This window comes from Zonotrichia albicollis, chromosome 17, assembly GCF_047830755.1.
Source record: "Zonotrichia albicollis isolate bZonAlb1 chromosome 17, bZonAlb1.hap1, whole genome shotgun sequence".
Taxonomy (NCBI): domain Eukaryota; kingdom Metazoa; phylum Chordata; class Aves; order Passeriformes; family Passerellidae; genus Zonotrichia; species Zonotrichia albicollis.
Window position 1 is genome coordinate 8,117,084 of NC_133835.1, and position 23,088 is coordinate 8,140,171.

Genomic DNA, 23,088 nt, shown 5'->3' on the forward strand with positions numbered 1-23,088 from the left:
AAAAATCGCGAGTGCTCGCAGTGCGCAGGCGCCGAGGACGGTTGCGCATGCGCTGAGCCCTCCCGCCGTGCGGCTCGGCTCCCTCCGGCGCTCCGTACGATGCCGCCCCTCGCCCCGCGGCGGGGTCAGGGCGCGGGCGGCCATCTTGTGGCGGCGGCCCCGGCGGGTTGTTGTCGGTGAGGCCGCGCCGCGCCCCCCCCGCGGGCGGAGCAGCCCCGGCCCCATGTCCTCCTTCTCGGAGTCGGCGCTGGAGAAGAAGCTGTCGGAGCTAAGCAACTCCCAGCAGAGCGTGCAGACGCTCTCGCTGTGGCTCATCCACCACCGCAAGCACGCGGGGCCCATCGTCGCCGTGTGGCACCGGGAGCTCCGCAAAGGTGCGCGGGGGGTTTGTGCGGCGGGGGCCGCTCTGGCAGCCCCTGCCCCGAGGTAGCGGAGCTGCCACTGAGCGCGGCCGGTTCCTCCTGGCGGAGCTCCGCGGGCCGGCCCCAGGAGAAGTTGGTGTCCGGGAGTTGAGGGAGCCTGGGCGCTGTTTGGCTGCTGTGTTGTTGTTTACTAAACTTTGGGGGGAACGCCACGTGTGAGGGGAGCATCCGCTGATACCGGCGGCGGTTTTGGGAAGGCAGAGGCACAGCCAAGCGTGGGTTGAGAGGGAGGGGATGCTCAGCTCTGGGCGGGTGTAAAACAAGAGATGTACGAATTGCGTTCCCCTGACTGTGCCCAGACCGACTTGGAAGTGCTGTGGCTGTTTGGCTCCGTTTTTAAATTTTGGGTTTGGATTCATACTGCTCACCCGTTACAGAGTTAGTGAGAGGAGATACGCAAAGAAAAAGTAGTTGTAGGAGTCTGTAAAACTCTTTGGTGCTATCAGGCAGAAACATTTTGCGCGTGTTTTCCTTGCAGATTAACAAAAGGTGATTTCCCAGATGGCTTCGTCCTGAAGCCAAGGGAGGTTGCAGTGCCTGGTAGAAGGTGTGCCAGGCGGTGGCAGGGCTAGGAACGAGGTGGTCTTTAAGGTCCCTTCCAACCCAGACTATTTTAGCATGGGATGCCCTGTCCCCAGGTGCAGCCAGTGTCACCATTCCCCTGCGGGCACCATCACTGTGAGCCCCTTGGAGCAGCTGGGCTATCTTCTATGTGATTGCTGCTTTTTGCCATTTGTAGTTTATGAATGAGTTTTTGAAGAGCTGCCTTTGCCCTGTTGTGGAAATGAGCACCTTTATTTTCTGCCTTCTGTGTTGTTTTTATTGGGGGAACAGTGAAATTCACTAATTCTGGCCATATTGATGAAGAAACTGACGATGTCAAACTAGGACAATTTAAGGTGTATTGAAGAAATTTGATAATAGGAGCATTGTTTGGAAAATATTTGAGTCTCCACAATAGCTATCTCCTGCAGTTTCACTCATTCTGAGTTACTCAGTTTTATTAGAGTATTTTTCCTGAAGTTAATTAATAAAAAATAAATTAATTGGTTTATTAATTTGCTGATGGGTTAAAGCAGCTTTTTAAAATTGTGTTTAAAATTTATTGGTTTTTCAGAGTTGAGGTGTCACTGTGCACAAAAAGCATTAAACTCATGTTTGTTTTATTAATTAATTGGAAAAGAGCAGAAGTGAGGACATTGAAAACTACTTGAAAGCCCCTGATTTCCTTTGGTTACTGTTTTGAACTTTGATTTTAAACTGCAAAGCTATAAACAACTTTGAAAGCCCTGTTAATGATTCCAGGTGAAAGAAACAAGAAATAAATATAAACTCTCCTTTTGTTTTTTCCTTTTTATTTTTTTCCCTTTCTCAGCAAAATCAAGTAGGAAACTTACTTTCCTATATTTAGCAAACGATGTCATCCAGAACAGTAAGAGGAAAGGCCCTGAATTTACCAGGGAGTTTGAATCTGTTCTCGTGGATGCATTTTCTCACGTTGCCAGGTATGTTGCTGTATTTCTTCAGCTTTCCTCTCTAGAGATTTGCATTCTTGTTATTCAAAGCTTAATTCAATTGGATTTTGTTGTTTTTTTAAGTCTAGGGCATGCTTGTACCTTCTCTATAGTAGAGATTGGATCCTGACTGCTTTGTGGTTAGGGACTGTTTAGTTTAAATGGGTAACTGTGTATGTGAACCAGACTTTCTCAGCTCTACATGTTTGTGAAGCTCCTATGGACTTCATTTCAATTGTTACCTAAAGATCTGGCAGGTCTGTGTGTGAGCAGTGGAATTGAGCAGTTGGGTGTGTTTGTTAAAGCCACATAATGAATGGCTCTGCCCCATTGTCAAAAGACTTTGAAAGAGCTGATGTTTTGGGTCACTGGGTTCTCACCAGCCCTGGGTTGAGCAGTTCCTTTGTGTGTTACCTGACCTGTAATATCCTTGCTGGAGGAAAGAAGAATTTCTTATTTAAAAGGGAAGAAGTGATGCAGTCACCACCTTACCAAAAATGCACTGTTGTTTATTTAAGATTGTGTCTAAATGACATAATGAGTCCTGTTACCTCCGCTAAACAACACTAATGCTCTGGGTATTTGTCTGTTCTGGAGGGCTGTGACTGTCAGAGCACGCTCTGAGTGCATTTAAGTGCCTAATGATCCAATCAACCTGCTTTTAATTGGGATGTTATTGGCTGAGACAGCTGTTTAAAGTTAATACTCAGAGTTGTAAACTTGTCAGCTTCAGGGTTTTTTATCAACTCTTATTGCAAATTCTGAATGATGGCAAGTTTCTTCTTTCACAACTTTCCTGCCCTTGCTTTGAGGTGGCAATGGTGGGAGACTTCAGGCAATCTTTAGGTCAAATAAAGAGGAAAATTGGCCACAAGTGTGTTTTGCACAGTTTGTCTCAGACAACATGATCAAGATTCTCTCCAAATGTTCACATATTGCAATGGGTGCAGCTGCCAGTTTGGAAGATGCTCTCTGAAAACATGAGGAGTGTTGATCAGCTGAAGTGTAATGGTTTCCCAATCTTTGAGCAGAGAAGCAGACGAGGGCTGCAAGAAGCCCTTGGAACGACTGCTGAACATCTGGCAGGAGAGGAGTGTGTATGGCAGCGAGTTCATCCAGCAGCTCAAACTGTCTATGGAAGACTCCAACAGCCCCCAAACAAAAGGTAAATGCATATTGCTTGTCATGTGTGTTTTGTTTTTAAATTGGTGCATGTTTCACTGGAATTACTCTGAGGAGTTGAGCTGTTGCCAGAGCTGGTTTTGGAGATTCTTCAGGACTGTGTTGAGAAGTGTGATTTTTGTAAAACCCTCAGTTCTGGTTTGCAGGTGTGCTGTCTTGGGGCTGGCAGTGAGCTTAACTGGCTGTGATGTCTGGTGCTGCTTGTGCAGGTTCAGTGCTCCAGGGCTGCCTTTTGGGGTGAAAGCAACTCAGTCATGCAGGGAACTCTGTATCTACCTCAAGTGTCCCACTCTGCATCTCTGAGACTGCTCAGCTGGGTTATTAGAGTGTCTTATTCAATACTGTCAGTGCTTTCATTCTCATATTAATTGTTTTGTTTTCCATAGTTACTGATTTTATTATGATGCAGAAAGGAGTTTTGAATAATTGAAGTCTGGAATATATGCCCCAGAAGCTTGTCTGGTCTCTTATTTTCTTACACCAGCTGATGTCATTTGGAGAAAACTAACTTTGCATAATTTAATATCATTAGAACATCACAGCTATAACCTTATTACTGCATGAGAGCTGTGAGAAACTGAGCATAAGCTTGTGTTTGGTGGGGTTTGATTTACTGCTTTGGCAGATCTTGCCTCTTCTGTAGCACTTGCAGGTGTTTCACTGGTAGTGCTCCAGGGGATAGAGGGGAGCAGTGAGATGCCTCAACTGTGGAAGGTGAGGGTCATTAAAAATCAAGAGTGTTCTGGTTAAAGGAATGTTTGTCCATCTTACAGCTGAAGGAAGTGGATGCTCCACTCCTGGAAATGTTCAAGTCCAGGTTGGATGGGGCCCTGAGCAAACTGGTGTTGTGGCAGGTGCTGCTGCCCATGGCAGGGGAGTTGGAATGAGGTGGCCTTTAAGGTCCTTCAAGGCCCCTTCTGTTAAAGCCATTCTATGATTCTGTGAAGTGTCAGTGTCTTCAAATGAGCTGGAATGACATTGCTGCTCTGGTCATAGTTTTTTCTATCACCCACAGAGTTCTGATGATGTGAGAGAGTTGACATGGTCATTAGTAGAAAGCTCTTATGCCATTCTTAGGTGGTGAAAACAAGGTAGAATTTATAAGATATGAGCATAAGTGAGATCTGTGTGTGAAGACATCTCCGGCTGTAGCTTTGTGCTTTTTCACAAGTGCTTTGGGCAGAACTGCTGGATGGATGCTCTAGCAGCTCACACCAGTGCCCTTCCACCTGCCCCTGATTGAGGTGTACCCTTTGGAAGATGACTTTTGCAGTTTTTCCCAAAATGTTGTGAGCCAGCTGCCCTGACCAAAGGGGTTATCCCATCTCTGTGGAGACAGAGTCTGTGCTCTGAGGGGTGCAGGTGAACATTCTCTGCATGAACTGGCTCATGTTGGGGGTTCCTCTTGTCTGGGTGCAGTGAATGAGGCACCTGTCTGTCATCAAAGGCCAGAATTTACACTCCTGACAGCCCTGACCTGATTAACTGAGGACTTGAAACTTTAATTTAGTGTAGCTGGGTAGGTGTTTCACAAGTGTTTAACTTTGAATCTAAAGGCATTGATAATTGATACCATGTGTTAGTTCCTGGTCATTTGGCAACCAGCTGTCCCTCAGTGTCCTTTCCCTTTGGCTGATGGTATCAACCACTTCTGCTACTGTTGTCTTCTCAACTTAAAAACATTTGTACAAAATTAAACTTTCTAAGAGTAACAGATCTTTGTCTGTGGAAGCAGAGTGGAGGAATACAAACCCTTGAAGAGCTGCTGTGTGCACAGCTTCACTTGGCAAGAAACTTGGTTTTTGCCTGGGTAATTAGAGATATTAATGTAGTATCTTTTATTGGAAGGAAGGTTCAGGCCTTTGCATGAGTGTGAATGTTACTGCCTTGTCAACTCATGGTCAAAAAGAAGTTTGAAAGATTCAGCAGGGTTATCCTGTGGGTTTTTTCCTTGCTTTGACTGGCATGTGTGCAAATGAGCTTCTTGATGGTAAGAGCTAGTTTCACCTGGGGGCTTTATGGATTTCTGACATAAATTGGTGTTTGAGTTTCTGGTGAGTTGCAGAAGGTTTTTTTGTGGTTACTGTATTCCATCTGCAAACAGGTGAACATAAGCAAGATGGAGATTAAGGTGTCCTGGTTTACAGATAGAACAATTGTTGTAAATGTGGAAAACCATAGTCCAGTGCTCCTCCAAAGCCATTCTGGGTTTGTGGACTCCCAAGGTAGACACAGCTGAGAAATAGGCAGTGTTAGTGTCTGTAGATTGGTGCAAGCTGTGCTGTTAAAATGTTGGAGCTCCTTAAGGGCATCTGGTGCTGTTGATAACACCTGGTGCTGTGATAACAACTATTCTTTTCTTCAGCCTGAGGTATGGCAGCAGTTCAGTGCAGGTAGTTCTCTGTTATTTTTCATACTGCAGTGTCTTAAATTCCTGGGCTGGTGAGAGTCATCCTCTCTGAGAAGGATGACTCTGCTTGTCTTGAGAGCACCACTTAGAGTTGTGTGACTTCCCAAAGTGCAATGGAGTCCTGTATCAGTGAGGAAATGCATCTTCAATGCTCATCAGTCAGTGTTTCAGTGCTACAGTTTGTTTCTTGTTTTGTCACTAGCGAGGCCTTGGGTAATGCACAGCAATTCAGTTGTCTGGGCATGCTGAGCTCCTGCTGTGGAGCAGAGCTGATTTCCCTTCAGAGAAACAGAGGGGTAACACAACCAGCCCTTTCTAAGCACTGTGTCCCCTGGTTTGACTGCTCAGTGGTGCAGCTGACTACCAGATTTTAGTCTTTCTGGTTCCTTCAGGAGATATGCATATGCATGGAAATGAGCTCCCTGAGTGGTGAGCAAGTGTAATGCTGTGTCTTGTGGTAGACCAGTTGGCAACACAGCAGGAATAACTCTTCAGCAATTTGAATCCCAGCTCTCCGTTTAATTTCACTTGTGTGATCGCTGTGGTCATGCATTCTTCTGTTGTTGGCTCAGGTTTATCCTCTGTTGGTTAATTATTTTATGATAAGTACACACAAGTGATAAATACTGATGACCTCTTGTGTTGGGCTGCGTTATTTTAAATGCTCTCTTTGCCCACTTTCTCATCTGCTCACCTCCTGTTCAACCCAACTCGTGTTTCTCACAGACCTCAGTGGGCAGCAGCTGTTTTCCTTGTTGGTCTGGTGCATCACTGGCTTGCCAGTCAGATTGTCAAGCACTCATACATCAGTTGGATACATGCAATAATTGGCTGTCCTTTTTCTAGCCTAGGTAGCTTTGTTCTATCAAACATTAACACTTCCCTTGGTTTAGGGTAACTTTTGAGTGCTGCTTTGCCTTCCATTGAGTGAGTGTGTCCTCTGTGCCTGCCTTGGGAAGGTTGTTCAGCTCTTTCCCCAACGAGCAGGATGTAACAGCTCCTCTGATTTCTCTCCATTAGAATGAAGTTTTTTCATATGTCCCACCTGACAAGGCAGGCAAAACTCTGCATTTAAGGACAGACCTTTCTGTTTGGTTCCCCATTAGAATGGGACAATCTGAAATTGAGTGATCTTGGTTTTTCCTGTGAATCAAAGTATATACAGATTATCTTGGCAAGACTGGATTCCATTGAATAGATGTTCTTAAGACTGTCCAAAGATTTCTTACAAATTACCCCATATCTTATTATCTTTGGTGGCAAGTCTAAAAAATGACCTGCCTTCTTTTGAAGGTTCTGTGGCTGGATCAGAGGCATCATTAAGACTTCTGACTCATTTAAATAAACTGTCTCTTCCCTTTCAAGCTAATGTTGAGGTTCATTTAACTAATGCTGTCTTGCTTTATGACATCCCTGTTTCTGAAGTGTTGCAGGTTACCTGCTTGGGGATTAGTTCATGCTTTGGTGTTGCTGCTGTCACATCTTGGAGTTGTAGTTAAACAGAACTGTCCTGAAGCCCTTATTTTGATGAAAGAGTGGAAGGTTGAATAATGAGCAATTACTGTGTTGATTGTGGGACCACAGGGAGCATATAATTAATGCAGAAAGATAACTTGAAATTCTTCTGTCCTTGTGTACCTTCACATCAGTGCTTCATTTCTACTGGTAGAAATCCTCACCTGTACACTCAGTGTTAGCCAGAGCATCTGAGGGTTGAAGTCTGTAATTTATTGACAAATAGCACATTTATTTGTCTTTCCTACTTTCATTGTGAGAGGCACAAACACATGAAGTGCACACTGCTCGTGTATCCTTAGGCTGGCATGTACAGAGATACATGGCTGGAAGAAATCAATCTTTTATTACTGTTTTGCATTTGAGTGTTTGGAATATGATTCCAACATTAAAGTCCAGCTGTGGTCATCCCCTAGAGGGCTTAATCATCAGAGCATCCATCTGGTGTAATTCTTTGAAGTTCAGATAGTTAAGGTGGGCAGATCTGGCATCCAAATTAGTTGTTTCTGTCTTCAGTTGCAGAGGAGAAGAAATCTTTAAAGCGAACTTTCCAGCAAATACAAGAGGAGGAAGATGATGATTACCCTGGGAGCTACTCACCCCCAGACCCCAGTGCTGGGCCGCTGCTGGTATGTGGGATGGGTTGAGTTTGGGAGGAGCTCTGGAAGTCGTAGGGCCACCTCCCCTGTGTCACCGCCACCTCCCCTGTGTCACCGCCACAAGGTGGAGCTGACAACAAGTGAAATGGGTTTAGTGGTGAGATGCACTTTGGGGTTGAGAAGTCCATGCAAAATGCAGCAGATTCCTTTTCCCTACTGCAATTATGTGTAACCCAAGGTCTGAGTAGTGCTGCCAGGAAAGAATCCCAAAGGACTGCTAGAAGAACAGACCAAATTTTAAATTCTTCTCAAAATCAATGTGTAGCTTCTAAAACCTAAAGCTGTGAACAGTTAGTACACAGTTTTCTTTCGTACTTCATATCTTTCTGTAAGTTATTATACAGCATAACTTTTGGTATATTTGTGTGGAGCTGGCAGGAAAACCAGCACTGAAGACTTTAGAGGCTCCATGTTACTGATGTGGAAATATTTGGAATGAAATAGAAAATCATTGCGGCCATTTCAGGCTACAGAACGAACATACGTTACCCCAGAGCCTGTTTGAAGGGGATAAAAAATTACACCATCCATCTGGTAAACTGTAAACATTGAAAAATAAAAATAAATAACAGTTGTCAAGGAAATAAGTGAAAATTTTGTTGTTGTTTGTACCTCCAGATGCCTTGCAGTTTATGGTTTCTCTTGATTATAAACATTGTCACTGTTGGAAATCATTTGCAGTTTGCAAGGAAGTAGTAAAGATTAGGTAATGGACCTCTTTGTTTTTCAGATTAGGAAAATATTTATTTTAAATTTGTTAGTGTTTTCATTAGCTTTCAAGCTATTGAATTGTAGTTTAAAAATCAGTGCTTGTGTTTATGGTTCTAGTGTTCTGTTTCAAAGACCTGCCCTACTTCAGAATATTTTAAACAAAAAAGCAACACTTTGTTCTTCCTGTTCAGGGAGTTTCTCTGGTGGTTTTTTTTCTGAGCAAGGAAGAAATACAATGTGTCAGGGATGGTCCTCCTAGAACTCTCCTCATCCATGTCCTTTTAAAGTTTGGCTGCATTTTGAATGAATTAATTCAAACTGACACGTTTTTCCTCAGTGCACTAAAGCCAGCTGAGAGATGAGCTGAGGGCACAGTGAGGAGCCCAGATGAGTTGCAGGGAGCTGGGTGAGGACATGGCTTTGCAAAATCAGGAGATTACAAAGTTTAATTTATGGAAGGAGCTTTTGTCATCATTGGAGTTTATAGTCAGTAGCAAGTTACAGAATTCTAAACCTTGTCATGAGGGAAATTTAGTATAGTTTTGTTTGGGCTGATGGAAATTTGGTGTTGGGTGTTTTTGCTCTGTCAGAAGGCAGCTTTAGAACAGAACAGAAAGGTGCCTGTACACTCCAGGGAGGCAGAGATCTGTCAGGGATGTTTGGGTGGAAGATTCAGTCCCAGCTTGAGAGAGCACACAGGGCTGGTGGTTCTCTCAGACTGGTGTGGTCATGTCCTTCTCAGCTATGTCTTAAATGATCACTTTTCTTAATTGGACTGAGAAGTTTCCCACTGTAGAGCCTTGAAAAGGATGGCCCTGCTGTAATTATCCAGGAGGAGCTAAACACTAGGATAGTGTAAACTCAATGAACACTCCTTGTGTTAGGTTTAAAAATTACTTGAAGAAAATATTCCTCAAACGGTGCCTTTCAGAGGTGGGTGAGCTCCTCTGCAGTGACCACATCCCTGGGAAGTGGATGTGGTTGAGGTTACCAGCTTTTACTGTTGGTTCACTTGTAGACCGAGGATTTGATCAAAGCCCTACAAGACCTGGAGAATGCAGCATCAGGAGATGCAACAGTGCGGCAAAAAATTGCTTCCCTGCCTCAGGAAGTTCAAGATGTTTCATTACTGGAGAAAATTACAGGTATGAGACTGGAAGATGAATGAACATGGGTCCAAAGAATAACTTGGAAATCAAAGTGTGGTTTTTTGGTTTTTTTTTTGTTTTTTTTTGTTTTTTTTTTTTTTTTTTTTTTTTTTGTTTTTTTTTTTTTAAATAATCACAATGTATGGTGGAGTGAATTCCTGCTTTTGTGTCCTTGCTTTGTAGTTCTGGGGTAATTAACAGATAGCAATCCTGTGACTAACACTGAAGATTAAACTTGCATAGCTGCTTCCTTTTTTTGGCTTGGACTGAGGCTTTTGTACTTTGAGAGAATCATCAGCATTTTGCAAGAATATAAAGGAAATCGAGCAAGTGTTCTCAAGTGGATGTGTTTGCTCTTAAACACCTCAGCTGTTAAGATATCTTGGAGTTTTGTCAGAGTGTGCTGAGTATACACATAGTCCTTGATTGATATATTTTCAAGTTCTACCAGACTGCTGAGTACACACATAGTCCTTGATTGCTATGGAAAAAGCAAATTGCTACCCCCGTTAATCTGTCAGTCTTTGTTTAAATTAACTTGTGCAATTGCATTTGAAAAGTAATTTTAATAGAAGCATTTAGAGGTTGAACTGATTTGACTCTTGTTCCTGGAGGTAGTTTTAATTTAGAACTCATTATGAATTATCACTTATTTGACTGTTCATAATATATTCTTACAGTGTCCAACTGGACTGCATGCAATTCTTGGATTTGTGTCAATACATTTGAAATTGCTCATATATAAGAGGAATTAGCAAGTGCACAAAGTGTTTAAATGTAGAAACCACCTGATTTGTTTACCTGAAGGTACTTCTAACATTTTAATTAACCTGTTCATAGGGGCTTGCTATTCACAGATTTATCTCCCTGCTTTCACTGACATCTCTGCAAGGATTAAATGCAGTCAGCTATGTCAATGTCTAAAATACAGCCCACAAAGGGTGTATGTCCTATTTCCTGTTTCCCTGTGATAACAGCCCTTATTTTCCTGTCAAGCCAGAAGTATATTTACGAACAAGATGTTATTGTGCCTGTGGCTTGTGAATCTCAGCCCTTCTGTCAACAACTGGAAATTTTAAACTCTGTCCTCTAAATCACCCAACGCTTTTGCACGCAGACAAAGAGGCTGCGGAGCGGCTCTCGAAGACGGTGGACGAGGCGTGCCTGCTGCTGGCCGAGTACAACGGGCGGCTGGCGGCCGAGCTGGAGGACCGACGCCAGCTGGCACGCATGCTCATCGAGTACACCCAGAACCAGAAGGATGTGCTCACGGAGAAGGAGAAGAAACTGGAGGTGAGTGCCTCTTACTGGGGCTGGCAGAGCAATTGGCTCACCAAACGCTCGCCCCAGACTCCAAATCTGTGGGTTTCTCCCGAGAGAGATGATTCCGGGTGTTACCTTTACGTGATTCTGGGTGTTGCCTTTACGTTTAGTTCCAGGTCCTGCTTTTACTTTTAGTTCCAGGTCCTGCCTTTACTTTTAGTTCCAGGTCCTGCCTTTACTTCTGGTTCTAGGTTATCTAGGTTCTAGTTGTCTTTACACTTGGAGTAAAACAGGTAAGAAAGCAGTGTCATATCTACAGAATGCAAATCTGTCCTGATGTTCAGTCTAGATGTTTCAATGCACCTGGAAAGCCCAGAGCTCTATATTTCTTAAAGAAAAATAGGCTTGCCTAACACATAGCTTATTTTGGTATGACAAAATTTTAAAAAATTAACCTTTTTCAAAGAATTAACCTCCCTTTGCCATAATTAGCTGAGGTTTTTTTTTAACTGCTTGGGTTTTTTGTTATTTTCCTGATGATTAGGTGTCCTTCATCTGCTTCTTGAACCCCTGCTTGTTTAGGGGAAGCAGTTTAAGCCAGATCATCTACTCTGCATCCTTTAACAGCCATGTACCCACAGCTTCTGTGGTGCAGTGTAAATGGGGCTGGTTGTGAAAGACAACGACTTGTGTTGCCTGTACAGCTCCTTTGAACAGGGAGGGCAGGGCCCTAAAACAGCCTGGGGCTGAGCTGAGCCCCCTTGCTCAGGCTGTGCAGCCAGCTGTTTACAACTGTTTATCCAAAATGTGCCTTCTCCGTGGAAGTTCTTTCAGCAGCACGTTGTGGGACTAGCGAGGAGTTTAATTAATGGCTGTGGTTGTATGTCACTCTGCCATCTGCTAAACTGCCCCTTGGCGGCACATTAAGGGCTTCTCTGCACCGCCGTGCTGGTGATGAGCAGCTGCTGCGGGGTGGGATGGGAGGGGATGTGGAGGACAAAATCTCCTGGAAGGAGACTGAGCTGCAGCAATTGCAGTCTCTGTTTACTCTCATGGCAAACCTCCTCCTCTGACAGCTCGGCAACATTGTTCCCAGATAAAATTCATTTTGAGTGTTTTCTTTGCCTGTGTTTATATTGGAGTTTCTCAATGCCTTGTGACTGAATTTCTTCAAGCATAGCATCAGTCTTATGACTGAGTCAGAAAAAACACTTTTAGATGTGGATACAGATGATGCCATGAAACCAAATGTTGTTTGGCAACAGATTTATTTTCTGTCGAAGTCTTGGGTCAAATTTTGAGGGTTTTTCTTGCTTAAAGGACACCTATGTGTATGTAAAAAAACCCTCTAAATGATACATACTGCTATAGGTAGCAAAATGCTGCACAATAATATTTTAAAAGGCTCAGAACAATTAATAATTTTGAGTCAGCTTGAGACTTCAAAACTGAGAAATCCATAATGACAACATGAAATTAAAATTTCTAATGCATTAGCTGAAATGTTGTGACAATCATGGAGGCTTTTTGTTTGGAAAATATCCTTTTGCTAAAGAATGTTACTTGAAAATTGTAACTTTGGCAGAGGCAGAAATGTAACCCTGAAAATTAAGTGTTTTGCTGGTTGAGTTGCTTTGTTAATGATTGTAATCCTGCTGATGGCAATGGGACAGGCTGCTTGCACACTATTAGGTGTAAACGCAATTCTTCACTACATTAGAAAATAAAGAATGATCCTATTTAAATATTAGGATCTTATTAAGTATCTGTTTAGGTTGGCATCTTTGTCATTCTGCCAGACAAGACAGCCTCGGTGCTGTAGCAGTCTAAGCAGAGTTGCAGGAAATGCCACTCCAGCAGTGAACATGAGGCACGATTGATATTCGTGTCAGCTCTCAAACCTCAGTGAGGGATGCTGCCTGATTACAGCATTCCATTGTTCTGCCCTTGTAGAGGGTTAATAAACAGTGGAAGATGCTGGTTACAGATAAGGCAGGCCAGATCTGCTTATCAGTTTTATTTGAGTCTTTGATGTTCTCACAGTATTGATAAGCCTGTATTTTTCTTTGTAGTGCTAATAAGCATTTTACTAGAAGGATCTGAAACTTGTAACAATTAAAAATGTATTTAAAAACCAAAACATTTACTCAGGCAAGGTCTGAAATGAGAAAATAACTTAAAACAATCTAATTTTACATATTTACTCATTGTAGGTTTTGCTCTCTTGAAGTGTCTTTTCCAGGATCTTTGATATTTTGAGTTTTTCCTCTTGTGCTGAGGAAGTTTCCTCTAAATTTCCTGACTTAGATGAGAGGGTGTGTTTGGATGGAAGATGGATTGTTTACTTCACCATCCTCATCCAGCCAAGGCTGTTGGTTGGGGGGAGAGGCCTCTGACAGAAATGAAAGTCAGGCTATATTTTAAGAGATGGAAATACCGAATTTGGAAATTACTCTGGATGTTTTTTGTATTTTTTTTACTCGCAAAGTCTTTCACTGGGATAGCAATGAAAGTAGCTAATCTGTGTCTTTTTGAAAAGCAGCTTTTATGGTCTAAAGAGCTGCAGTTGTTTACTAATCCTGTTAATGCTGTCCCTCATGAAACAGCAAATTATCAAAACATACAGAAACTCAGTATGTTTGTGTCTTGTGGGCTAATGCTCAGAATACTCTGCATGTCAAACCCCTGTGACACAGCTCTTGTCATCAGTTGCAGTAAGGCTGTTTAACTGAGGGACAATGCTGAGGAACATGCTGAGGCTTTGGAAAGGAATCACACATCAGCATGGACACAGCTGCCATGAGGAAGGATTGAAACCGTGAGGGGCAAAGCAGCACTGGTGATTTGGAGGGAGGAAGCTGCAACAGAGCCTGAAGATCATAACATATGGACAAACTGGTTTTAGGGTAGCAATGGAAAAAATCAAAGTGTAATAATTAGGATTTCTTTATCCTGGGAGTGGTATTGTGGCATTTTGACTGGAGTCTAAGAGCCCTTAAGAAAGTAGATTTTCTTTAATTCTGTCAGTCACTAAAATCAGCTGGCCCCAAACTGATACTAAAGAGCCTGTAACAAGGCATATATCTTCAAAGGTAAGTATTCCTCATGTTAACTTCCTGAAAGTGTGGGGGATACTGTCATTCAACAGCTGAACGCTGAATTTCTTTTAAAATGGTGCTTCATCTTGCTCAGCAATTGTGGGCTTGATACTGCAGGTGCAGTTTGATCTTCCATGCCAGAGATTGTCCAGGCCACCTCTGATCTTTCAGAATAGCAGATGACAGGAAATAAAATCCACTTTCAGACAGGTATAGAAGCAGAAGCTGTTGTTTCTGTAAGAATGAGATGTGTCCTTGTATCTCACAGTAGTATTCAACTTCCAATGGAAGTTTTCTGATTTGTGTTATTTTTGGCCATTGCTGCACCATTACAATTACTGAGCACAATCAGCTGGGGAGGCTTTTTGTCCTCGAGCACCTGAGCCTGCAGAACTTCAAGGAGAATTGTCTTTTGAAGTCAGAGCACTCTGCTGGAATGCATGGCAGGCAAGGAGAAAAAATCCAGGGAATTAAGTTTGTGTAAAATGGAAATGCAGTGGGGAGAGAACATCCCCTTTTGGTGTACCAGGCAGGTGTAAAGTGAAGTCAGGTAAACAGATGAGACTGGAAGAACCAAGGAAATGGCAAATTGTGTAGAAGCTTCATGGGAACCTGAAATAACTACTGTCAGTAGGAAACCTAGAGTGAGTGGAGGGAGGGTTTTTTGATCTGATGGGGAGAAGAGACAGAAAAAATAGAAGATTGTGCAGTCAGAATTTTTGGTTTGATGTGCAGTCAGTGAGGGCAATTCTTGCATACACCTTCTGTATCTGTGTTGGTGCAAGGTGAGGTGAGAGCAGTGTAACACAGGCAGTGTGCATGGAGCAGTGTATATACTCAAATAAGTGTGTGCTTACATGTCTGCAGCTATAAATCTAAAAAACATACTGTATTTAAGATCCAGCTTAGGGGAAATATTCTGATTCTTGGCTGCAGCTGAAAAATTGTCACTTAGAGTCCTGCTGAGAGCTCTGGGGGTTTTTAGATGTTTGTGAGTTTTAATATTCATGGCTTCGAGGCACCTTTAATAAGGTGTTAATGCCGTGCCCACACAGATTTGCAAACCCTCTTTGATAATGCATCTCTGAGGGATGAAGTGCATTCTCACTTGAGGTTTCCTGGACTGCCCAGCACTATACATTTTCTTGAAATACAATTTAGTTCAGTGGGTTAATAGGCAATTTATTGCTGTGCTGCTTCCACTGCCTGGGTCTCTGTAGTGTGTCACTGTTGGCACGGCTTTGTGGCTGCTGCTTCCCTCAGACAGGAGTTCTTGGGTTCTGTGGTATATTCATTTCAGTGGTTTAGACAGTGAAATAGGAGATTAAATTTTAGGGCTCCTGCCAGGAAACAAAATGGTCAATGTTTGACATGTGTGAAGTAGCAGGAGCAGCTGTGGGAATCAGCAGCAGAGTGGGGTCAGCTCTGCCACCCTGGCAGGGAGATCCTGAGCTTGGAGCACCCAGACAGTGCCAGACCTGGGTCTGTAGGACCAAACTGGTGACTGATGGGGCAAGAAATGCTGGGCTGTGCACCAGTGAGTGCACCAGCCCTGCCTGCTGTGAGCCACTGGTGCCTGTGTGTGGGGAAGAGCTCAGGCTGCTCTGTAGGGATGTGAGCTCACAACTGCAGGGAATTTGGGTGTGTTGGGCCATGTATAGCTCACAGGCAACAGCTGTGTTTCTTTGCACAATGGAAAGATACAGTTCCTTCATTTTGTAGGTGCTTGTAGATATTTATAATTACAGTAGGGCTGCAAATAGAATAAAACTAAACAATGAAAGTGAATAAAAATAATACAATATTCACATACAATGTTTTTATGCATTTTACTGAAGTGATTGAGTGTTGACCACTCTCTTGCTTAGCTAGAAAAGCATTAAGATGCTTGGAGAGGTGAGTGTAGCTGTTGGCTTGTGCCCTGGATGTTGATTTTTATGGTGAATATCAAATGTTTATTTCTGGAAGGGTATTTGGCAAATGAAATTATGATTTGTGCCCATCATACACTGGCAGCAGCCTGGGCTTTTTCTGAGAGCTTTTGAACATTGCAGAGGTTGAGGCATTCCCAGCAGCTGGAGAAATGCTGCTCCTCTGCTGCTGCCTCTTCTGTTGTCCTAAACAAAGGGGAGAGCAAGGAAACGAGTTCTGGTTTGAGAGCACGTAATTCTGCCAGGAGCAGAAACACCATCTCTGCTGAAGTGTGATGAATGATGCCACAGAAGAAAGAAGCCTTGTCAAATTTAAAAGAGCAAGACTGAACAAATTTAAGGTTGAAAATGAACTGAAGACTCTGTAAGGAAATACATCATTCAAGCTCTGATTCCTGGACTGCATCTTTCAGATAAAACCTCAGATTTTCTGGTTTAGTGCTGCTGCAGAATGAGGAAACCTGGTTCCACCCTGGCATTTGGTTTCACTTTGCTTTTGAGGAGGGTTCTGCTCCAATGAGCTTGTGGAATGGCAGAAGTTTTCCTTTCTGTTCTTTTTCTAGTGAATATGTTTTAAAAGTACTTTGCATAGGTTAAGTGGCAAGGAGCAGAAGGTAAGGAATACCTAATCAGCCTGCTGCAGTACTGTGGTGTATTTAATATTTTTAAAGAGAGGTTTTACTTGGACATATAATCACTGGCTGTCAGACTCTCACTTCACTACATACTCTGCAAATTCCTGCTGAGCCTCTGATGCTTTTTTCCCCTGGCTTGTTTGTGGTCTTCTGCTTTCCTACAGCTGGCTCAAGCTGCATCATATCAAAACTGCGCCTGAGCGGCTGCTCTTCCTATTCGCTTTCCAAATTTTCATTAATGCTTAGCTAGATGTTTTTTCAGCAGATGCAATTGCTGTGATGACTTACAGCATGTTCCTGCTCGACCCTGCGCAGGAGAGGACGTGTCCAGTACACACTCTGAGCCAAAATAAGCTGAAATCTCTGCTGTGGAACGTGACAAGGTGAACCAGGCCACGCAGCAGTGCTCAGGATGAATTTCCTGTCATGTTGATTACAGCCAGTTCTATAATGTTCAAGCACGGCTGCTTTGGAATGAAACACTGTGTCAGCTTCGTTCAGCAGTGGCTAATTCTGATTTTGCATTTGTTTCAAGGACTGAGTATCTAATTCTCTTGGCCACTGAGGATGTAGAACGCCATGCACTGAAAGGAAACATTGATTAGTAAAAGCATCCGTGTGGCACAGAGCCAGTTTTTTCCTCTATCATCCTGAAACTCAGAGGTCTCATTATTTTGTCTAAAAAAAGCAAATAGCATCCAAATACTATTAATCTTAATATAAACCTACTGAGCAGTGAGACAATCAGCTCAACACAGAGTACAAATGAAGGCTTTGGAAAGCAGCAGCCTTTTAACTGGACTTTGTGTTGTTCAGTTTTATGGAATGGAAGGACCTTGTGTAAAAATCTGCAAGGTACAGTTTCCAGGTGTGTCATGGGCTACATGAGAAACATGATTTCCCATAAAACCTGCTTCCAGAGTCCTGTGTTGCAGAATATGGCTAGAACTTGTGGGAAAAGCAAAGCCCTCAAGCTGGAAAGGGGTTCAGTGTCTCTGCTGCTGTGTATTCTTGGGGGGAGCAGCCAGCATTCCCTGTCCCAGCTCTGGCTCGTGGTCTCTCCACTCCTTGACAGCTCTGCCAGGAATCAGCTCAGGCTGAGAGGGATGGGAAGGGTTAAGCATGGAACAGACAGTTTCCTGCCATGCTCTGTGATGTGTATCCAATCTGTGCAGTAAGTATTCATCTATTCTAGGAAATCTTGGTTTCTGGATTATTCCCTTAGTTTCCATTCCTGAATTTATTGATGTTTTTCTGAGCCAATTTTGGTTTGGGGGCTGTTACTGCCTCTTCCTTGTGAGAATTTTTTCTGTCTTATTTTTACAGTTTGGTTTTTAGCAGGTAGGATTTAGGCCTTTGGTATTGATTAGATAATGCTTGCATTTACCTATTGGTAAGGTGGAATTACTTAGAATTGAAAGGAATATGGTTCTCAAGGTGACTTGATGTTTCTTTTTTGTCATCATGTGCATACAAAAGTCTCTCTTCAAACTGGGAGGATGTTTCTGATAACTCAGTGTTCCATGTAGCCCTCAGTGTAGAATATCCCTGAAAATAAGGAGATGCTAAGAGCAATATTGTCCTAAACACTTGAAGCTGTTAACTATGAATTTGGAAGCTGGTTAGTGCTGTTAATATGCAGAAGAATTGCTCCTAAGTCTGTGTGGTTTGGACACATCTTGGTGGTTCTTAATTTGTCAATGTGTTTTATAAGAACTGGGCTGTCAGACAAAGAAGGCATTGGCAAGATTCTCCCTCCCCTAAGTAGGTGTCTTAGGAGAGGAATGTTATTTGCATCTAATATAACTCTAATGGTCACGCAAATCATCTTCAGCTCAAAAGCCATCACATTCCAGTCCTGACTGTCCATGAGAAGTGATGGATCCTGCTCAGTTTTGCCCTGAAAATGGCAGGACATAAGTCTTTCTGTGGAGGTTGTACCTGGTTTTACGTAATTGTTTTTTCTGGATCTATAATTGGATCCATAAATCCATAATTGTTTTGTGTGGATCTTGGCAATTCAAATATTTGAGGTATTTTCTTGGCTTATGCCTGGAATTTGCAACTTCTTTTCATCTTCCCTGCCCGTTTATCAGACATGGAGGACTTGCCAGCTGCCTTGCCCTTCTTTTTTTTTTTTGTTCCTGTCTTTAGTGGGAATTACTGCAGAAGAAACACCTGCTGATACTCACTCTTGACAGTTTGGCATTCTTGAGGAAGAAGTGCTGCTCATTCTTTCCTGGCTTGATATCCATCACTGCCTGACAATGGTGTGAATTATGGATTTTAAAGTATTTTTAAGTTGGTCTTCTGTGGATCTCCAAGTCCAGCCTCTTCCACCCTCTCTGTGCCAGCATTTGGAGCTCAGTAGATGTTGCTGCAGTCTCTGCTGTGTGTGCAGGAGCTGGGGTGCTGCTGTCTCCATCTCCAGCCCTGGGGCTGAGCCAGCCCTGAGCTGAGCACTCTGGGCACTCTCTCCCTATCCCCAGCCTTGGCTCCCACGTGCTTTTGGAGAAGAGTCCCAAGTGTTGGAATGCTGTGCCTCCATGGCATCCCTCTTTATCTGCTGCTGCTCTTTATTAATGCCAAGGAATCTGGGGGGTTTGGTTTTGTTCTCTGTCTTCATCTCATGAGTTTCTTGACTTGTTTCTCTCTTTAAGAATTCCCAAAAGAGTGTGATTTGGGCTGTGAGTGCATACTTTTTTCCTAAATCTGTCTTTCATTAAAGCAAGACAACTCCTCACAAAATTAAGGTGTGCACCTTGAAGTGTTTTTTTTGTTGCTGTTCTCTAGGCATGAGAACAGCACCCTGCAGTTCATGGAGCTGGGAGGGCTTTGTTTGGACTTGATTATTTCACTGTGTATCCTGTGTATGTTAACAGAAGTGTTTGGTTGTATTAACTGACTGAGCCTCATAAAGGATTTAAGTTTGAAACAGGCTGTTAAAAGACATTCCTGTTTGGTGCTGGCAGGAAATTTATGGGATGCACTTACACAGCCATTGCAGGGGTATCGGGAGTTGTTGCGATTGACGGCTGCTCTCACTGTTCTAATTCCAAATAATGAAACACAGAGAGTGTAAACTCCTTGCTTGTAACCCCACAGGAACTGCTGTGCTTTGATGTTTGGAGAAGGTGAAGAGAATTTCCATCACTGAGAAGGTTAGAAAGTCTGGATTAAAGTTGTAAACTCTTCAGAAAGATGTTTTGATTAAACATGTGCCTAGTTTCATTTGATCTTCAGAGATATAAACTTCTGTTCTCTTTGCCAAGTAATTAAGAAATGAAAAGTAAATTGATATTCTAGCTGGCTGTGTGGCAGTCTGTTCTGTGTAATTTTTTTCCCTTAAGCTCATTGTTTCCTGCATTCTGGAGGTGCCATGAAAAGTAGGCCACATGTAGTTGAGTAAAGACTGGCACATTCAAAAAAAAAATTATGTGCTATTTGAGTTTTAGTCCTTCAATTGTTGTCTTCTCTGACTGTTTCATGAATGTATAGAATCACAAAACTTTGAAAATTGCATAAGCAGTCTTTAATTAAAATCTTCTGTATTGGATAATTTGGATGTGTACTGGGCTGCTCATAAGTGGCCTCTCACCAGAACTGGCCAAGGTACAGTTCTTTCTTTCTTCCATTTTCAGCGTCCAAACTCTTCTCTCTCCTCATTAGGAACACAAGTCACTGGTGTCCTGGGGGAATTTCTGCACATGGATAGGGATTCCTTACTGCACTTTTACTACTCAATCCAGACCTCATTTGTGGAAAAACCACTTTCACGTTTCCTCTTTGGAGATTTTTAGCTTGCTCTTTTTTCCCTCTGTAATAAAATCCTGAAGATGTTAATGTCTGTATCTGGTGTGGATGTGCCTTTCCCTGGTTTACATTCTGTGGTCCTGCACGTGTTTCCATGGTGTCCCTGCCATGCCAGGGCTGTAATGTGAGCTCATAAAGGAGGCCCTGTTTGACAACCAAAACTTGGGTTTGATTTAATAGCTTGAAAGGGGGAAATTGGATTAATTAAGTGTTGAGAATTGATCACATTTGAAAGCAATGAGCATTTTGGCAGCATAGTAAATACCTTTGGTGTGCCTCAGCCTGTGGCTTCTGGCAGTGGAGGGGTGTCAGGAACATTGTGGCAGCAGCTGGGAGTCCGTATTTGGGGAAGAACACAGGGATAAAGCAACTCTGCACTGACACTTCTCTCAAATGCTGTATCAGGCCCTAGTGAGTGCTGGTTTGGGGACATTTTACATGTACAATTAGTAAGGCAGGGCAGGGTTGTTAGTTTAGGGATGCCAGAGCCTGTGGGCAGGCTGTGAATTTGGGGCAGATGGCAGGGTCTGCCCTGCTCAGAGCACCAGGGCCTGGCCACCTTCTGGGAGTCCTCACCTGGAAGAGACTCCTGGCTTAACTAACAGCACTGTTAATTAACCTGTGCTTAATCTCTGTTCTCTTGTGTCTTTCCCTCAGGAATACAAACAGAAGCTCGCCCGGGTAACCCAAGTGCGCAAGGAGCTGAAATCTCACATCCAGAGCCTTCCAGACCTGTCACTGCTGCCCAATGTCACAGGAGGTCTGGCACCTCTGCCATCTGCTGGGGACCTGTTTTCAACAGACTAGAGCAAACCATGTGCCCCAGTTTTCATTATTACCAGCAGAAGAAAGAAGACTGGTGTTGGCTGGAAGTCCAGTCTTCCAAGATCTGCAGTAGGAAGGAACTCGCAGACCCTGCTTTGAACCTCTTGGCTGCTCATACTCACCCTCTCTGTGTGCACTGGCCCACGGGAGGGGAGGAAGAGGAGTGAGTTTTGTGAGCTCTAAAGGGAGTGGGGGTGGTCTGTTTAGGCAAACTTCTCTCATCTTTTCCTGTACTCTTTAGTTGCTGTTTGCCCTTAGCACTTGTTACCCCCACAAAGATCACGAATCATGTACACACATACCTGGGAAGCTTCCAGAGGAAGGTTGACTATGCAGCATCTTCCCTCTGTGCAAATATTGTATTATTTCTAAGTCTCATCTGTTTTAGTTGGGTTTCTGAGCCCCATCTCTGGGAGCAGTGGACTGGCTCATGGGCCTCGTGGGGATGTGTGTGCATGCCAGTCCTGTGCCACGTCAGGGGAAGCATCTGCTCAGCAATGGTACAGGGAAAGATTTGTTCCTAAACCTGCAGTTCCTCATAATGCTGTGGCCTGATGTGAAGGTAGTTCTCATTTGGCATGGATGTAAACTGAAGTCACAGGCAATAAAAATAAGCAGCTTTTCTTTGTGAAATTAGAAGTAGACTCATAATTTACACTGTGCTGAGCAAAGCAGAACTGGATGTTACCTAAGTGGGAGTGGAAGTAAATTTTGTTCTAGCTACCTTAGATTTATACCACATTTTTCCTCTTCATTATATGAAATCAGATGGTAATGGAAGCTTTGATTTAATGACCTGAGAGGCTGGAATGGTGTGTGGCAGCTGCTGGTGTCCCTGTGACAGGCACTGTTAGGTCTGCTCTCAGGATGGTTACATTGAAAATCCAATGATATAAACTCTCTCTGTAGCTTTAGTGAAGTTGTCTGATGCACAGATGTTAAATGTGGTATAAATATTTATTTATATAGAAAATAGACCCATATATATGCATATATCCTGTATGCACATGTACCCTGTCCATGCATGTAGATATTAGAAGGATGTACTTAATTTTGTGTCACAGACTGTGAGTTGATTTTTATAATCAGGAAAAGTGTAAAAAACAAAAAAGGTAAATTTTAAAAACTCTTAATTCCATTATGTTGCTGGCTAGTGTTTTAGCTGCCAGGGGTGTAGTTACATTTCCGTTTGTGTGTTAGGTGTGACAAGCTGGACTCTGATCACTGAACCATTCCAATCTGGATACAATTCTGTTTAAATTTAGCACCTCTCACTATAAAACAGGTTCTGTTTCTGGCAGGTTCTGTTTCTGGAGACACCTGATCTGGTAACACAGGTTTTGTAAGACAGAGGATGAAGTGAGCTGAGATGCTCTCTCTGTGCCTCCCTGTGGTTTTGAGCTGGTGTCAAAGCCAGGAGAAGAAAATGCAGAAATGCAAAGCTCGTTCTGCTCCGCATTAATTTATTTGTCAGGCTGCTCAGGAGCCCGGTCAGTTACAGCAAACACCACCACAGCATCTTTTGATCATTCAGTTGTTCAGAAGCTCACGTCCTTTTCCTACTGACACTTCCTTTTGTCCTTTTTTAACGCTCCTTGCACCCTCCCTGCCCAGCCTACAGATGTTTTTTTCTCTTTAGTTTACAGGAATTTTTCCAGTGGCAGAACTCTGTGTTCCCTGAGTCTCTTTGACTGTGCAGCCTTTTATGGTCCATACTTTAGATTAAACACTGTACATTCTCTCTGCTTTTGCCAAAAATGAAAAACAAACAAAAAAAAACCCCAACACCAAACTTCAAGAACCCAAACCAAAAGACTTTTCCATCCTGATTCAGCTCACAGAGTTACCCTGAGGCTGTTAAACCAAGTTATTTTGAGCATTGATTGAATGTGTATCCATTATAGGACAAAAACTGTCAAAAACTGATGTAGACAAATGTGTTGGCATCTCACGTTTGTGTTT

General features: G+C 43.1%; 1 protein-coding gene across 2 annotated transcripts; it reads left to right on the top strand.

Annotated features, from left to right (window-relative positions):
- The first annotated feature begins 59 nt into the window (after positions 1-59).
- On the top strand, positions 60-22,976 carry RPRD1B (regulation of nuclear pre-mRNA domain containing 1B). 2 transcript variants are annotated; one of them, XM_074553520.1, is made up of 8 exons: positions 60-374; positions 1,798-1,927; positions 2,968-3,101; positions 7,560-7,672; positions 9,432-9,558; positions 10,679-10,854; positions 19,594-19,649; positions 20,959-21,093. In XM_074553520.1, exons 1-7 carry the CDS (start codon positions 224-226, stop codon positions 19,624-19,626), a joined length of 864 nt encoding a protein of 287 aa, XP_074409621.1. In that variant the 5' UTR covers positions 60-223; the 3' UTR covers positions 19,627-19,649; positions 20,959-21,093. The 2 variants fall into 2 exon arrangements, with proteins under 2 accessions (XP_074409621.1, XP_074409620.1); XM_074553519.1 differs by lacking the exon at positions 19,594-19,649 and having other exon boundaries at positions 65-374; positions 20,959-22,976.
- Positions 22,977-23,088: the final 112 nt, after the last annotated feature.

What these genes read in the sequence shown, in the direction of transcription:
- RPRD1B (XM_074553519.1), top strand. Translation starts at nt 224, where the DNA reads ATGTCCTCCTTCTCGGAGTCGGCGCTGGAGAAGAAGCTGTCGGAGCTA. An exon ending in GCACCGGGAGCTCCGCAAAG is followed by an intron (nt 375 to 1,797) that starts GTGCGCGGGGGG and finishes TCCCTTTCTCAG; the next exon opens with CAAAATCAAGTAGGAAACTT. An exon ending in CCAGTGCTGGGCCGCTGCTG is followed by an intron (nt 7,673 to 9,431) that starts GTATGTGGGATG and finishes GTTCACTTGTAG; the next exon opens with ACCGAGGATTTGATCAAAGC.